This window comes from Salmo salar, chromosome ssa21, assembly GCF_905237065.1.
Source record: "Salmo salar chromosome ssa21, Ssal_v3.1, whole genome shotgun sequence".
NCBI classification, from domain to species: Eukaryota; Metazoa; Chordata; class Actinopteri; order Salmoniformes; family Salmonidae; genus Salmo; species Salmo salar.
The window spans coordinates 7,145,090-7,163,495 of NC_059462.1; the positions used below are offsets into that span (position 1 = coordinate 7,145,090).

The 18,406-nt window shown below is 47.2% G+C and overlaps 1 protein-coding gene across 11 annotated transcripts in view; it reads left to right on the plus strand.

Moving 5' to 3' along the window:
* The window catches only part of obsl1b (obscurin like cytoskeletal adaptor 1b), a 101,282-nt gene that overhangs the window by 69,710 nt on the left and 13,166 nt on the right, over positions 1-18,406 (plus strand). For all 11 annotated transcript variants that reach the window (XR_001323161.2, XM_014163888.2, XM_014163889.2 and 8 more), the window contains one exon: positions 2,171-2,324. Coding sequence is in view for 10 of the 11 variants with exons in the window: in XM_014163888.2 (XP_014019363.1) it covers positions 2,171-2,324 (154 nt within the window). In the remaining variant the exon portion in view is untranslated. The remainder of the gene's footprint in view (positions 1-2,170; positions 2,325-18,406) is intronic.

Sequence of the window (18,406 nt, forward strand, 5' to 3'; positions counted from 1 at the left end):
CCAGCACAAGGTGCACCTGTTTAATGATCATGATGTTTAATCAGCATCTTGATATACCACACCATTCAGGTGGATGAATTATCTTGGCAAAGGAGAAATGCTCACTAACAGGGCTGTAAACAAATTTGTGCAGATAATTTGAGAGAAATAATATTTTATGTGCATGGAACGTTTCTAGGATCTTTTATTTCAGCTCATGAAACATAGGACCAACACATGTTGCATATATATATTTTTGTTCAGTATACATACATTAAATTTTACTCCGGTATACATTATATTATGTGTAGTGTTTTCAATAATACCATTACCGATCATGAGCTCTTTAATCCCACCCCTCAGCTACTCTCAGCCCATCCCACCTATCACCGTAGACCACCCTCGTTTGGTTCCCATGTGCCATATATTTTACTGTGCTGTGATGTTGGCCCAGCGTCGCCCGGGTTAGGGGAGGGTTTGGTCGGGGTCGGCCGTCATTGTAAAATAAGCATTTGTTCTTAACTGACTTGCCTAGTTAAATAAAGGTTAAATACATTTTTAAAAATATATTTTTTAAAGATTGTGAGTTAAGATGAAAACCTTTCCTAAGAGAATTATTATATTGTTGATTGATTGACTATGGCTTTCAAATTAATTAGTAGGACAAGCTTTTGTAATCATTGTGATGTCGCCAGATTGACTTTAGATGCAGCACAACCTTAGCTAGCTAGCTAAATTGAGGGAAGAACACCAGAATTTTAGTTAGCCTCTTAAGGATCGTACCCTTTTTTTCAATTTTCGCCTAAAATGACATACTCAAATCTAACTGCCTGAAGCTCAGGACCTGAAGCAAGGATATGCATATTCTTGATACCATTTGAAAGGAAACACTTTCTTCCACAAACACAAGTTTGTGGAAATGCAAAATGAATGTAGGAGAATATAACACATTAGATCTGGTAAAAGATAATACAAACAAATAAACATGCCTTTTATATTTCTTTTTTTCTCCATTATCTTTGAAATGCAAGAGAAAGGCCATAATATAATATTACAGTTCAGGCGCAATTTAGATTTTAGCCACTAGATAGCAGCAGTGTGTGTGCAAAGTTTCAGATTGATCCAGTGAAGCATTACAATACAGGACAAAATTTTGTATGAAGTCTGCCCAAATGTGCCGATTTGGTCAATTGATACATTTTCAAGTACATAACCACAGAGAACATACAAAAATTATATGGTAATACAACATTTAAGTTTACATCCTCCCAGGAATGTCATAGATGATGGATCATTAGCTTACACAATAACTTTCACACATATAGATAGCCAGGCGTGGTGGGTGTGGAGCCAGAGACAGCAGGGCTTCAAACTGTAAAACCCAGTTCCTACATTTGTATATAAAAATAGATTTTATCAGACCAAACTATGCAACATTTTATCTCTGGGACCCTCAGGATGACAAATCAGAGCAAGATTACTGAATGTAAGTACATTATTTACCTTCAGAGGCGAATGTATCAAACCAGTTGCCGTGATAATTTTTGTTGTTGTTGTGCACTCTCTTCAAACAATAGCATGGTATTTTTCACTGTAATACCTACTGTAAAGTGGACAGTGTAGTTAGATTAACAATCATTTAAGCTTTCTACCCATATAAGACATGTCTGGAAAGTTTGCTGTTACTTACAACTGTCATGCTAATCACATTAGTGCACGTTAACTCAACCGTCCCGGTAAAGGAACAGCAATCCCGTAGAGGCTAGCTAATGTTAGTATTGCTAGCTATTTCTGACAAACTTTGCTAGCTCATGGCAACATTGCCATCTCTCTAAAGTAAACTTGACTACGTCATAATGGTGTCAAAATTGTTTCCTACTAATAATTTGTCTACTTTAGCAATGTCATTGTATTTCCAGGTCACTATAGTGTAATTTTTACCAAACAGTCATTAACTACCGTTCAAAAAGACTGAGCATTAACCATCAGTCGTACATCAATATGCTGCGGCATCTGCAGAACGTTGATTACAATGGCAATGACGGGAAGTGCAGTCCATGAATAGCTAGGTTTGTAAAATACAACATCGACAATGGTGAGTTTACTTACACATTATTCATTTACTCAAATGATATGACAGATTTCTGTGGATATGATGACTATTTCTCAATTAAAAATGTTTTATCTTCAGAATGGGATCGAGGTGAAACCACGCAAGGATTTGCGTATTTATGCTATGGGAAGAAAACACTACTTCCAAATCCTGAAGTGTGAAGTCAGTGATTCTGGCACATACTCATGTGACGCTGGAGACTCCAGTACATCCTGCAATATAGAGGTCTACGGTACTGTCTGCCGCCTTAATAATCTCCCATATGAACAATATTTTGATGACTAACTAAGCTTATATTAAAACCTGCTTGTCATTCATTGCCTCACCTCTAGGTTTGATCAGATATACTGTACTTTATGGTAACATTTCAGTGTTAAAGTATGGCAACACTACAGTGTTAGGGCTCTATTTTCGGCTTGCGTTAAGACGGCGCTAGTGTCAAACGTACGTTAGTTTGCAATTTTGTCATGTAAAATCTGGCGCACTGGCATTTTCCAGCCCTAACGCCAGGTTCGGCAATTTACCTGTCTTATATCAGCTCGCTTGTGCTCAGATGGGCGGGGTGGAAATTTTTGTGTCCTTAAAAACATGATCCAAAGAGCTAATTTCAGGCAAGGATATTTATGACCAACCTAAATCTGGTTTTAGCGGTAACACAGTTGGTTATGGTATGAATATTGAAAGCGAAAATGCAGCCTATCCAGCCGTGACACATACTGCCCTAATCTGCTTTTGGTGCCTGTATACTTTGTATTTACAAACATAAACATGTTTTAATACAATTTCATTTAATTTGATTTAAAACCAAGCATAGCCTCTCCTCCTCTCAATTCATTTTTCCCCCCCAATGCAATCGCGAAGTAGTCAAGATTGTCGATAAAGGCTTTGGCTCTTGAGACCACTTGGAAATAAATCTTAATCACCAAAGCTTTATTAAAATATTAAGTTTGAGAGGAGTAAAACAGTTAGCTGACATTCCCATTTTATCTCTGCATTTGTAAGCAGGTCCACATTCTTTTAGCCATGCAGGTCCCGTTTTGGACTTGCGTAAAACCCCCTCCATGATGTAGCCTACGTGTCCATGCCCATCATGAAATGAGAGATGAGAATGTAGACATTTTCTGTACCCTGGAAAAATTTGATGTTGGAGTATAGGCAGTCCACATCCATGGTGAACAGGAAGTCGCTGGTGCCCACCTTGGTTGCCGCCACTTGTCCAGGAAGTCCGCCGTGTCCTGCCAGCCTCTGGTAGTTGTCCTCCTGGCCGAGTTGGCGCTCCACCTTCTTCACGCACTGACCCCTGTCCAGGATGACCATAGCTGACCCTTTTTTCGCCGGTTTGATGGCGATCGTCGCGTCCCTCTCCAGTTGCCTGAGGGCGGTCACCTCCTCCTTGGGCAGGTTGTCCCGTGCCCCTGGTGGGAGGGGGGTCAAGTCAAAGGTTTTCCAGTAGGTCACGGACAGTCTGCGGCAGGTCAGTATCGGGTGGTTCCCACCCTGAAGGTTCCGTGAACAGTTGTTTATTTTCTGGTGTGTCCATTCGTATCTGTTGGCAGAGCTCTGTCACGCGCTCATGAAGATGGCGTCGTCCAGGATGTTGAGATCCTCTTGATCCATGCGCGAGGGAATCCGTGAGGGGCGAGGGGAGACAGTGATGATTCCGAGATCACCGGGGGGTGGATGGAGAGGTCTTCGTACATTGGGAGGCCATCCCCCTTGGCTGCTAGAAGCTCAACCATCCTCCAAATCCCCGGTGTCACGTTGTTTGGGGTATGACAGATCGGTCTGGTCGGCATTCTGGGTAGGGTATGGCTCTCTGTCTCCTTCCGTCCCTCACTGATGTCCATGGGGTCTTCTGCCACCCTGGTTGGGGCGTGGCCAAGGGCCTTTTTGTGTCCAGTCACCCTAGTCGGGGCATGGTCTGGGCCGAGGTCGGACTGTGTCGTGTTCCGCATCGGAAGCCCTCCCTGTGCCACCCGGGTTTGGGTTTGGCCGGACCTTGGGTGTTCAGGGGATGGTGATGTTGGCCTGTTGGTCTTGCCGGTCCTCTTTCCTCCTCATCGTGCGGTCTGAGGGGCTCTCTTCTTAGTGCCGCGTCTGCGTGTCTGTTCCAGTGGTGTCTCCCAACGTCCTCCTTGTGGCCCCTAGTCTCCTTTCTCCATGCGCTCCAGCCAAGTGGTGTTTCCGACAGGTTGCGTCAGTTCTGTCTTGCGTGTGGAGATGGACTCCTCTTCAGATGAGATCTCGTTTGTTGCCGCCAATGCCCATGTGTCGCCCTCGCTCCATCGGACTCCCCGTCCTCCACCTTACTGCCGCCAACACCCGGGTGAGGTTGCGGGACAAAGCTGCTCTAGTGACTACACCGCAGCCACTCCGACGAAGCCACCGACAGTCCATCGATCAGTACCCTCACCTTCCGTTGGTATCCTGGTGGAAACGGCCCTCCCTAGAGGTGGTTGTTGATCTCCTTCAGGTAATGTCAAGATCTGATGAGCAGTGTCTTGGCAGTGGCCTTGACACTGGGGTGGAAGAAGAAGGTGGCTACTGACTCGGCCTTACTGTGTTTCGGATCGTTGGTCTGTAGTCCATCCGCCATTGTGATCTCCTGCCTCCGGGTCGCGTCCAGTGTCATGTCCGGTGCATTTGACTTGAGGCGTCTGCTCCATGCCTGCCGACCGTAGGGTGTCTGTTGGAAGAGGGAGGGGAAGGAGAGGTAACCTCATAGGGTTGGCAGTGCGCTTTCAGAGGCGTAGGGTATGTGTTGGAGGCTGTCGCCTCCCCACTGTCCCTGGCTGCCCCGCGCTGAAAGGGGAAGGGAAGGGGAAGCCACTGGTGATGTGGGTGTGCTCTGGAGGGTGTCGGGTGTGCTACCGGACTTGCAGCCTCGGTGCTATCCCTCTTGGTCCTTGCACTGGGGAGGGGGGGAGGAGGTGCTCCCTCGTCATGTCTCCCTCATCATGTCTCCATGTTACACTCATGTCCGTGTCGTAGTAGTCCAGGTGGAAGGTGTCGTGGCATCCCTCATCGTGTAGAGAGTGTTGAAGGTGGGAGTTGCCGGCGTCCAGAGTTACCTGGTCCGGTTGTCAGGTCATTATCCATATCTGGGTGATGGATCCGGTAGTGGTTGCAGCGTGTTGCTCCGTGCTTCGACCGGGAGAAGCTTCCAGTGTTTCCTCAGCACGTTGGCTCCGGCGGGAGCCTGGTAGTCTGGTAGTAGTGGTTGATTGCCGACCGGGAGAAGCATCCGGCGGTCTCCCTGTGCGTGGTCTCATGCGGGAGACTGATGGTCGAGTAGCTCATTGTAAACCGGGGGAAGCATCTGGTGTTCTCTCATAGCGTCGTCTCAGGTAACAGATTAACAGTCAGGTCGTAGCTGTAGCGCAGGTGGGGTCCGTGAGGGGCGTGGAGTGCATTTAAGTGCCCAGAGACCGGCTCTGTAGTGTGTGGTCCCTCGCCGTCATGACCGAAGTACTCTGTAAAACTCAAATTAAGGAGTGAGAGAAAAGGGGGGTAGACAAAAGGTTACCTTTCCGAAGAGTCCAGGCAGAACCTACATTTCTTACGGCATCACACCGGCTCTAGAAAGGTCCCAGGCACGATGCGTTTCTGCCTATTCGGCTTCCACAAGTGGCAGGGAAGACAAAAAAATGCAGAAAGTTACAAAAACAATGGTACCGGAATGAGCCGTTCCCGACTAAAAGAGAGTGTGTGTGTGTGTGTGTGTGGATGTAGTGGTGGTGCTTCAGCTGTTCTTGCTGTCTTGAGTATTCTTCTTAATTCGTAGCTGTCTTTAGAAGCAGAGATCCGTTGTCTGGCTGTCCCTCTACAAATTCATGAGGGGAGTGGAGAGGTGTGCTGCTTATATAGGGCTGGTGGGTGTGGCGCAGACCGTTCCTATTGGTCCATTCAGTTGCTATGCAGTGGGGCCGATTCGTCCAATCAGGTTCCAACTCCCTTGCTGTCACCTGATCGGGTGGTCAATGTCAATTGGAGATCAGGTGATTAGGGGATCCCGGCCTTGCTGGAGAATAAGTGCCATTAGCTTCAACGGTGCTAGCCTATGATGTTGTTTCCAATGGAGAGCATTATTCTCCTGCTGTGTTCCTTTGGGTCCGGATTGTGTCAAGAGGTAGCGACAGGTTCCAGGGTTGTTGGAGGCAGTTGTCGACCCTTGTGTGGTTGTAACTACCCCGGGGAGGTCTCTGTGAGGTGTTTTCCGGGCCCCACAGGTCTCCTTAATTGTGGGCCTTGTCCTTCGTTTTCCCATTGACTTGTATATAGCGGTTGGGAGCGTTGTACTCCCTGCTGTGTTCTTTTGGTTCCGATTCCCGTTGTGACAGACTCCAGGAGGGTTGGAGGCAGTTTTCAACCCTTGTGGGGTTCTGACAAGCCAAAGGGGCAGTCTCTGTGAGGTGTTTTGCGGCCTCATCATGTCTTCTAAGTTGGGTGCCTTGACCATCATTTTCCTATTGGTCTGTCTATAGTGATTTGGGAGCGATGTACTCCTGCTGTGTTCTTTTGGTTCAGACTCCCGTTGTGAGGTAGCGACAGGCTCAGGACCTGTTGGAGGCAGTGGTCCACCCTTGTGGGGTTCTAACCAGCCCAAGGGGAAGCCTCTGTGAGGTGTTTGGCAACCTCACAATGTCTTCTAACTTGGCTTCCAATGTACTCCTGCTGTGTTCTTTTGGTTCCGACCCGTAGTGTGGGTTAGCGACAGACTCCGTAAGTGTTGGAGGCAGTAGTCAGACCACGTGGGGTTCTAACTAGCCCAGGGGGCAGCCTCTGTGAGGTGTTTTGTGGTCCCATGGGATCTCCATAGCTGTGCACCTTGTCCTCTGTTTGGTGAATGGTCGCTACCTGTGAGTCATCTGTTCGTTTAGTGTGCCACCCGTGCTAAGAAGATACTTACCTGGGGTGGGCACACTTGTTCGAACAATACTTAACTGGATGGGTCCTCATTATTTTGGCCTCTTGGTGATGTGTTGAGGTTCTGTTGTGTGTGTGGCCCCATTCTAATGAAAGGTGTCTACTGAGCTCCGGTTCCAAATCACCACCCTTAACCTCTTTCCCTGTTGTTATCATCCAACCACTCAAATCCACCATAGACACCTCCGTTGTTGTGTTTAACACCCTGTGTTGACCCACCATGTGTCGTAGTTGGTTCTCCTGTTGGGCTGTGTGTCCAGCCGTTGTCGAGTGTTGGTCACCCACCCGTAGTAGCCACTCCTTTGGCTAGAGTAAGGGTGGTAGTTCCATTGCGTTGTCGAGTGTTGGCCACCTGCCCGTCTTAGCCACTCCTCTGGCTGGTGCGAAGGTGGTGATTCCATCCCTTTTGTGTTGTTGTACCAGCACCCATTGTTCCACACCTGTCCATTGTGGTCCACCTTGTATCCGTAGAGTGGAGGATTCCGTGTGAGTGGGGTCTTGAGTAAAGATGGTGGTTCCATCCCCTGTGTGTTGTTGTAGCACGTGTTATTCAACACCTGCCCATTGCAGTCGCCTTTCTATCCGTTGAGCGGTGGTTCCTTTTAGTGGAGGTTCCGTTTGGTGGAGGTTCCGTTCGGTGCAATTGAACGATGCTGGGGATGACCGTGTCTGGGCCCCCAGGCGCACAACATCCAAGAGTCTGGCCAGGTTATGTTTTGGTTATGAATCCACAGGGTTGATCTGACACCTTCAAGCTGTGCAGAGACTGGGGTGGAGGGGCACTCCGCTTGCCGAGCAGGAGCGCCATGGGGTTCCGGGCACAACCAGCCCAGGACTGTAGAGTGGGGTCTTGAGTGAAGGTGGTGGTTCCATCCCTTGAGCATTGTAGCATCCGTTGTCCTACACCCGCCCACTGTATTCACCCTTTTATCCATAGTGTGGATACAAGGGGGAGGGATACCACTCCGCTTGCCGAGCAGGAGCGCCGGGGACTCCAGGCACAACCAGCCCAGGGGTGAAGAGTGTGGTCTTGTGTACATCCTGTAATTGCCTCAAAAGTTATCCAGCCCATGCCATCGCCGGCATGCCAGCCACCCGCGTCTGGCAAGTTGGTTATGGGGTACGATGGTTAAGTAGATGTGTTGTGGGTTCCTCCTGAGCGTGGGTTCCATCCATTCATTAGGGTTAGGGTAGGGCCAGGGTTAGGGTTAGGCTTAGATTAAGGTTAGGATTTGGTTTAGGGTAGTGTTAGGGTTAGGGAAAGGGTGTTCCTCTTGCGTGGGGACAAGTGAGGTGGGCGATCCCCGGTTAGGAGGCGGCTCCTGTTTGGGACTGTCACTCCACGTCAGGTGCCAAGTTTTCTGCTTCCGATGGCTTCGCCGTCCATTCCTGGTAGCGAGTTGTTGTCCAGTGTCGGAAGGTGTCCAGATTGGGTGCAGATGCTACGGTTTCCTTCCTCTCAAGCAACTGAGTTAGGAATGACACCGGTATCTTTGTATTGACTGGGTATCAATACACCCAGCTCAAATGGAAATTCAAATATCTGCTTTTGTTATTTTTTACCCATCTACCAATATGTGCCCTTCTTTGTGAGACATTCGAAAATCTCTCTGGTCTTTGTGGTTGAACCTGTCGCTGAAATTCACTGCTTGACTGAGGTACTTCTTTGGGCTAGGGGGCGGTATTTTCACGTCCGGATGAAAAGTGTGCTCAAAGTAAACTGCCTGCTACTCAGGCCCAGAAGCTAGGATATGCATATTATTAGCAGAGTTGGATAGGAAACACTCTGAAGTTTCTAAAACTGTTTGAATGATGTCTGTGAGTATAACAGAACTTATTTGGCAGGCGAAAAACCGAGGACAAACCATCCAGGAAAAATACATTTTGAGGTCACTCTCTTTTCAATAGGTTTCAATGGGAATCTAGATTTCTAAGGCACTTGCTTGCAGTTCATATCGCTTCCACTGGATGTCAACAGTCTTTAGAAATTGGTTGATGCTTTTCCTTTGAGAAATGAAGAAGTAAGGCTGTTCAGAACGAGGGACGAGTGAAGTGTACTGTTTGTTAGAGGCGCATGACCTGAAAGCACGCTCCACTTTGTTTTCGTCCTGTATTAGGCAAGTTGTTTGAAATGTCTGGATCAAGTTTACAGGTAACTTATTAGATACTTTGTAGTCAGGTTGCGCGAGTTGGAACCGGTGTATTTTCAGAATCAAATGAGCCAAATAAATGGACATTTTGGGCATATAACGACAGAATTAATTGAACAAAAGGACCATTTGTGATATTTAATGGACATATTGGAGTGCCAACAGAAGAAGGTCTTCAAAGGTAAGGCATGAATTATATGCTATTTCTGACTTTTGTGTTGTGCCTGGCGGGTTGAATTATGATTTTCATGTGTATGTTTGATGGGGTGCTGTCCTCAGATAATAGCATGGTTTACTTTTGCCGTAAAGCCTTTTTGAAATCTGACACTCTGGCTGGATTAACAAGAAGTTCATCTTTAAACCGGTGTATAACACTTGTATTATTTATGAATTGTTATTATGAGTATTTATGTTTTTGAATTTGGCGCGCTGCTATTTCACTGGGTGTTGTCAAATCGCGTGAAGGGATCACTAAGAAGTTAAAGATAATTGTATGTACAGAGATGTAGTAGTCATTAAAAAATCATGTTAAACATTATTATACCATGACATTGTTGAATATTCGTTTCTTATTTGCTTGAAGGGCATTCTAGTGCATGCATTATATCGCTATTACTCACATTATATCAGCACGGTCAAACTCAATGTCGATAGTTCATTCTTAAAGTGTAATTTAAAACATTATTGGTATTGTTGAAGTTTATTTTCCTTATAGCAAGCTTGGACTGATGGTTTGGTTAGTTAAACTAGCAAGTCTGTTTGTTTGGTTACCACAGCAACTACTGTATCTCATTTAAGGACAAAAAGATTGACAGCTGTGCCAACGCTGTGTACTACTCCCTTCACAGAACAGTGCAAACTGCCTCTAACCAGAAAAGAAAGAGGATTGGGAGGCAAGTATATGAGAGTGTCTAGTTTGAGAAACAGACGCCTCACAAGTCCTCAACTGGCAGCTTCATTAAATAGTAGAAGGCCAGCACCCCGGAGTCGCCTCTTCACTGTTGACATTGAGACTGGAGTTTTGTGGGTACTATTTAATGAAGCTGCCAGTTGAGGACTTGTTAGGGTCTGTTTCTCAAATTAGACACTCTAATGTACTTGTCCTCTTGCTCAGTTTTGCACTCCTCTTTCTATTCTGGTTAGAGCAGGTTTGCGCAGTTCTGTGAAGGGAGTAGTACACAGCGTTGTACGAGATCTTCAGTTTCTTGGCAATTTCTCGCATGGAATAGACTAGAACAAGAATAGACTGACGAGTTTCAGAAGAAAGTTCTTTGTTTCTAGCCATTTTGAGGCAGTTATCGAAACGACAAATGCTGATGCTCCAGATACTCAACTAGTCTAAAGAAGGTCAGTTTTATTGCTTCTTTAATCAGAACAGTTTTCAGCTACGCAAACATAATTGCAAAAGGGTTTTCTAATGATAAATTAGACTTTTAAAATGACATACTTGGATTAGGGGCGGCAGGTAGCCTAGTGGTTAGAGCGTTGGGTCAGGAAGAAATCAACCATCACTCCTGTTAGCAAACTTCCGACTTCAGCTGTCGATATTCCATTAACAATCAGCCGTTTCCAGCTACAATAGTCATTTTAATTTTTTTTATTTAACTAGACAAGTCAGTTAAGAACACATTCTTATTTACAATGACAGCCTAAGAACAGGGGGTTAACCTGTTGGGGCTACAGGTTAGCAATGAACCCCGAGTCGGGATTGCTAACAAGGCTGGAAATTCAAAACATCAAAAATCTAATAATTTCAATTTCTCAAACAATCAACTATTTTACCCAATTTAAAAGATAAACATCTCCTTAATCTAACCACATTGTTCGATTTTCAAAGAGGCTTTACGGCAAAAGCATAAAGTTAGATTATGTTAGGACAGTACATAGCCACAAAAGTACAAACATCCATTTTCAATTCAAAGTCAGGCGTCACCAAAAGCAGAAACCAGCTAGAATTATGCACTAACCTTTGTCAATCTCCATCAGATGACACTCCTAGGACATTATGTTATACAATACATGCATTTTTTGTTCCATCAAGTTCATATTTATATCCAAAAACAGCATTTTACAGTAGCGTGAAATTCAGATTTTTTCTTCTCTGAAATGCTTCCGGTGAACATAACAAAATTACTATTCGAAAACATTGGTAAATTATAATATTGTCATTCAAAGAATAATATATTATCATCTCGTAATTGCTACCGAATGGCCAGATCTCAAAATAACTTTACTGGGAAATCACATTTTGCAATAAACGGGGTGCTATGCTAAGAACAATAAGCTATGCTATACAGTTAGCATCATCTAATATCGATAATAACATTGTAAATATCCCCTTACCTTTGATTATCTCCATCAGAAGGCACTGCCAGGATATCCAAGGTCCGGAACAAATGTGGTTTCTTTTGACAAAGTTAATAATTTATGTCCAAATAACACCAAGTACTTAGCGTTCATTATGCTCCCACAAAACGTGGTGGGGGGGGGGTGTAAAATCACGCCGAAAAGCTAAAAAAACCTAGTAAATAATCTATTTACGTTCGTTCAAACATGTCAAACCTTGTTTAGCATTAATCTTTTGGTCCATTTTTAACGTTAAACATCAGTAATATTTTCACACAACCTATCCTATGTCTAGATAAACAATGATGACAAACTCACGCTTCTCAGATTTATGCGCAGGCGCAAAAAAATGAAGTGATGACATGTCAACTTCCTTGCATTCTAATTTGCTCTCTGTTTATCATAGACGCTTCAAACAACTTTATAAAGATCGTTGACATCTAGTGGAAGCCGTAGGTGTTGCGAAATGAATCCTTTCTCACTATGGTATCTATAAAACAATGACACTAAATAGTACAGTCACAAAATTCACATTTTTTTGGATCTATTTTTCACAGGTTTTTGCCTGCAATATGAGTTTTGTTATACTTACAGACACCATTCAAACTGTTTTAGAAAATTCAGAGTGTTTTCTATCCGAATGTGTTAATAATATGCATATCCTAGCTTCTGAGTTGGTGTAGGAGGCAGTTAAAAATGGGCACATATTTTTTTCAAAATGTCTCAATACTGCCCCCGAGCCCCAACAGGATAACTCCCTTGTTCAGGGGCAGAACAACGATTTTTACCATGTCAGCTTGGGCATTGGCTCTAGAAACCTTCTGGTTACAGGTCCAACGCTCTAACGTTACAGGTCCAACGCTCTAACCACTAGGTAACCACATACCTGCCGCCCCATTAACAATGTCTACACTGTATTTCTGATCAATTTGATGTTATTTTAATGGACAAAAAATGTGCTTTTCTTTCAAAAACATGGACATTTCTATGTGACCCCAAACTTTTGAACAGCAGTGTATCTTTACCCCAAAAATCTATGGGGGATTTGAAATGATACAGACAATTACTGTAATGGAAGCAACTATCTATCTGCAATATTAACGCTGATCCATCCCCTAAAAAAAAATTGAATACAAAAAAATACAAAAAATAAATAAAATACTGTAGCTCTCTAGAAAAACTTACTTGCTACTTCAGTGGATGTTCAACACATTTCTACCGGCAAATTAACACATTTCTACGGCATTTCTACTTGTCCATGCCCATCATGAAATGAGATATGAGAATGTAGACATATTCTGTAACTTGTAAAAATGGCTTGTTTTCCGTTTCATATGTTCAAAACCCAAGACCTCCCTTAGGCCTACTATAACAAAGGCTCATTGTCACGACTTCCGCCGAAGTCGGATCCTCTCCTTGTTCCGGCGGTGTTCAGCGACCGACGTCACCGGCTTTCTAGCCATCGCCGCTCCATTTTTCATATTTCCATTTGTTTTGTCTTGTTCCATACACACCTGGTTTTCATTCCCTAATCACACTGCATGTATTTAGTCCTCTGTCCCCCTCCATGTCTTTGTGTGATATTGTTGTATGTTATGTGGGTATTTTACCACGCGCCTGTATTTTGTTCATGTTCCGTGTTTTGGTCACGTTTATTGTATTCTGTGCTGTCGTTTTTGGAATGGAATAAAGTGCGCCTGTTACTACACACTACTCTCCTGCACCTGACTTCGCCTCCCTTACACACTCGTAACAGAATATCACACCACCCATGGAGTCAGCAGGAGCAGGTACCCCGGTTAGAGGAGTCAAGGAGTGCATCCAGGAACATTCTGCTATGTTACATCATCTTGGTGCCATGATGGATCGCGTTGTCCGGACTATGGACCGCTGGGAGAGAAAGGAAGTCTCTCCAGTGCCTCGACCAGCGCAACCGGGGTCACCTCTACCCGTCCCGTCTGGAGCCAGTCCCAGTGGGATGCGTCTCTCCCTTCACAGGGAGTATGATGGGACGGCAGCACAGTGCCAGGGATTCCTGTTACAACTGGACCTCTACCTGGCCACTGTGTATCGAGCTCCCTCGGGAAGGGAAAGAGTGTCTGCCCTCTTGTCATGCCTCTCGGGGAGAGCTCTGGAGTGGGCAAACGCTGTGTGGGGAGAAGGAGACACGGCGTTGGACCACCTCGAAGAGTTCACCCGTCGCTTCCGGGCCGTCTTCGACCATCCACCCAAAGTAGAACGGCGGGGGAACGGCTCTTCCATTTGAGGCAGGGGATGAGGAGCGCCCAGGAATTCGCCCTGGAATTCCGGACCTTGGCTGCTGGAGCAGGCTGGAATGACAGGGCCTTCATCGACCACTATCGGTGCAGCCTGCGAGAGGACATCCAACATGAGCTGGCCTGCAGGGATGCCACCATCTCCTTTGACCAACTGTTGGATTTGTCCATCTGTTTGGATAACCTGCTGGTTACCCGCGGACGTCCAGAGGGGGCTCTGTCAGTGCCATCTTCCAGCACCCCCGCTCCGGTGGAGGGGCTGCGTGTAGGGAGGCTGGAGGAGGGGCCATCACGTGCCCCATCTGTGGCCGCAGAGGGCACACTGCCGGTCGGTGCCGTGTCTTAAAAGATTTAGATGCACTATTGTAAAGTGGTTGTTCCACTGGATATCATAAGGTGAATGCACCATTTTGTAAGTCGCTCTGGATAAGAGCGTCTGCTAAATGACTTAAATGTAAATGTAAATGTAAATGTAAATGTGTCGGTCCCTCTGGGAGTCGAGGCCACAGGCAGGGCACTCTGGCGTCACCCCAGGTGAATCTGCACCACACTCATCCAGAGTCCTCTGTTGACCACCTGTTTGTTTCCCTGAGTTTTCCCCGCATTCCCAGCATAAGGTCCTCGTCGATTCAGGCGCAGATGGGAATTTTATCGACAGAGCGTTAGCCCTTAGTTTAGGGATCCCCATTATTCCTGTAGTTAGACCTTTCCCGGTTCACGCTCTGGATAGTCAACCATTAGGGTCTGGGCTAATCAGGGAAGCCACCATCTCCCTGACCATGGAGATGCAGGGGGGTCACGAGGAGAAGATCAGTCTCTTCCTCATTGACTGTCCTGCGTTTCCCGTGGTACTAGGTCTTCCCTGGTTGGCTCATCATAACCCCACTATTTCCTGACAACAGAGGGCTCTCACAGGTTGGTCGCGAGAGTGCTCAGGGAGGTGTGTAGGAGTTTCCGTTGGTGCTACCACGGTGGAAAGTCCAGACCAGGTCTCCACCGTCGCATCCCCTCAGAATATGCTGATTTGACTCTCGCCTTCTGTAAAAAGAAGGCGACTCAATTACCACCTCATCAACGGGGGGATTGTGCGATAAATCTCCTGGCAGACGCTGCGCTTCCCAGGAGTCACGTGTATCCCCTGTCGCAAGCGGAGATGGTGGCTATGGAGACATATGTCTCTGAATCCCTGCATCAGGGTACATTCGGTCCTCCACTTCACTCGCCTCCTTGAGTTTCTTTTTTGTGGAGAAGAAGGATGGAGGTCTACGCCCGTGCATTGACTATAGAGGTCTCAATCAAATCACTGTGAGGTACAGTTACCCGCTACCTCTTATCGCCCCGGCGATTGAGTAAATAAATGCATGGGGCACGCTTCTTCATGAAACTGGATCTCAGGATTGCGTATAACCTGCTGCATATCCGGGAGGGAGACAAGTGGAAGACAGCATACCACCTCAGGGCATTATGAGTACCTCGTCATGCTGTACGGGTTGATGAATGCTCCATCAGTTTTCCAATCCTTTGTAGACAGGATTTTCAGGGACCTGCACGGGCAGGGTGTAGTGGTGTATATCGATGACATTCTGATATACTCCGCTACATGCGCCGAGCATGTGTCCTTGGTGCGCAGGGTACATGGACGACTGTTGGAGCACGACCTGTACGTCAAGGCAGAGAAATGCCTGTTCTTTCAGCAGGCCGTCTCCTTCCTTGGGTATCACATTTCCACATCAGGTGTGGAGATGGAGAGTGACCGCATTGCTGCCGAGTGTAATTGGCCAACTCCCACCTTGGTAAAGGAGGTGCAGCGATATTTAGGGTTTTCCAATTACTACCGGAGATTTATCCGGGGTTTTGGTCAGATAGAGGCTCCCATTACCTCACTGCTGAAGGGGGGTCCTGTACGGTTGCAGTGGTCGGCTGAGGCGGACAGGGCTTTTGGGAAGCTGAGAGCTCTGTTTACTTCGGCTCCCGTGCTGGCCCATCCGGATCCCTCTTTGGCGTTCATAGTGGAGGTGGGATAGGAGCCGTGCTCTCACAGCGCTCGGGTACATCACCGAAACTCCGCCCCTGTGCTTTCTTCTCGAAGAAGCTCAGCCCGGCGGAGCGGAACTGTGATGTGGGGCATCGGGAGCGGTTGCCTGTGGTTAAAGCGTTGTAGGCGTGGAGACAGTGGCTTAAGGGGGCTAAACACCCTTTCCTCATCTGGACTGACCACCACAACCTGGAGTACATCCGGGCAGCGAGGAGACTGAATCCTCGTCAGGCAAGGTGGGCCATGTTCTTTACCCGTTTTGTGTTTACCCTGTCCTACAGACCAGGTTACCAAAATATGAAGGCAGACGCACTGTCCCGGCTGTATGACACAGAGGAGCGGCCCATGGATCAGACTCCCATACTCCCGGCCTCTTGCCTGGTAGCACCGGCCATGTGGGAGCTGGACACCGATATTGAGCAGGCGTTGCGTACAGAGCCCGCTCCCCCCCAGTGTCCCATCGGGCGTATGTACGTTCCGTCTGCTGTCCGTGACCAGTTGATCTATTGGGCCCACACGTCACCCTCCTCTGGTCATCCGGGGATCGGTCGGATGGTGCGCTGTCTGACTGGGAAGTACTGGTGGCCCAACTTGGCTAAGGATGTGAGTGTTTATGTTTCCTCCTGCTCGGTGTGTGCCCAGTGTAAGGCTCCAAGACACCTGCCCAGAGGTAAGCTACACCCCTTACCCGTTCCACAAGGACCTTGGTCACACCTGTCGGTGGATTTTTTAACCGGTCTTCCTCTTTCACAGGGAAACACTACGATCCTGGTCGTTGTGGATCATTTCTTTAAGTCCTGTCGTCTCCTCCCTCTGCCCAGTCTTCCTACGGCACTACGGACTGCGGAAGCCCTGTTTTCTCATGTCTTCCGGCACTACGGGGTGCCTGAGGATATAATGTCTGATCGGGGTCCCCAGTTCAAGTCGAGAGTCTGGAAGGTGTTCATGGAACGTCTGGGGGTCTCAATCAGCCTTACCTCGGGTTTTCACCCCGAGAGTAACGGGCAGGTAGAGAAAGTCAACCAGGATGTGGGCAGGTTTCTGCGGTCCTATTGCCAGGACCGGCCGGGGGAGTGGGCAGCGTTCGTGCCCTGGGCCGAGATGGCGCAGAACTCGCTTCGCCACTCCTCCACTAACCTCTCCCCCTTTCAGTGCGTATTGGGGTACCAGCCGGTTCTGGCGCCGTGGCATCAGGGTCAGACTGAGGCTCCTGCGGTGGACGACTGGTTCTGGCGCGCGTTGGAGACATGAGAGGCTGCCCATGTTCACCTTCAGCGAGCCGCTCTTTGCCAAAAGACCAGCGCGGACCGTCACTGCAGTGAGACCACAGTGTTCGCACCGGGGGACCAGGTCTGGCTCTCAACCCGAAACCTGCCCCTCCGCCTACTCTGCCGGAAGCTGGGTCTGCGGTTTGTGGGGCCATTCAAAGTCCTGAGGAGGGTGAACGAGGTGTGTTACAGTTTACAGCTTCCCTCTGATTACCGTATTAACCCCTCGTTCCATGTGTCTCTCCTCAGGCCGGTGGTGGCTGGTCCGCTCCAGGAATCTGAGGTGCAGGAGGTTCCTACGCACCCTCTGAACATCGAGGGGGCCCCGGCGTACTCCATTCATTCCATCCTGGATTTGAGACGTCGGGCAGGGGGCCTTCAGTACCTCGTGGAGTGGGAGGGGTACGGTCCGGAGGAGAGGTGCTGGGTCCCGGTTGCAGATGTGTTGGACCCCGAACTGCTGAGGGAGTTTCACCGTCGCCGGCTGGATCGCCCTGCGCCTCGCCCTCCGGGTCGTCCCTGAGGCCAGTGTCGGAGTGCCGCTGGAGCCGCGCATCAGGGGGGGGTACTGTCATGACTTCCGCCGAAGTCGGCTCCTCTCATTGTTCGGGCGGCGTTCGGTGATCGACGTCACCGGCTTTCTAGCCATCGCCGCTCCATTTTTCATATATCCATTTGTTTTGTCTTGTTCCATACACATCTGGTTTTCATTCCCTAATCACACTGCATGTATTTAGTCCTCTCTTCCCCTCCATGTATTTGTGTGATATTGTTGTATGTTATGTGGGTATTTTACCACGTGCCTGTATTTTGTTCATGTTCCGCGTTTTGGTCACGTTTATTGTATTCTGTTTTTGGAACGGAATAAAGTGCGCCTGTTACTACACACTACTCTCCTGCACCTGACTTCGCCTCCCTTACACACCCATAACACTAGTTCAACAGCAATGCGTGTCTTTTTTATCCTGATGGTTTTATTTTATGATATAATTACATGTTATTGTATGTATTGTTGTTGTTCTTAAAAAACAACAGATTACTTGTTTTTAGTTTAAAATAAATGTCAACCAAACTTATGAGAATGATTCACCTTGCTGGTTTTATGGTGACAACGTCCATGACGCTCTGGCAATGCAACTTCTGGAGATGTGCGAATGCGATCTGATCTGTAAAATGGTTCCGATTATGTTCATAAAATTTAGGCCTACTTGGGAGCAGTATAAAGGTGAGTGGAAATTCTCCCTTTCTATTGATATTGGATCTTTGTCCAGCTACTGTGAAAAGTTTTGATGTGTGTAAAAGCCTCCATAGTG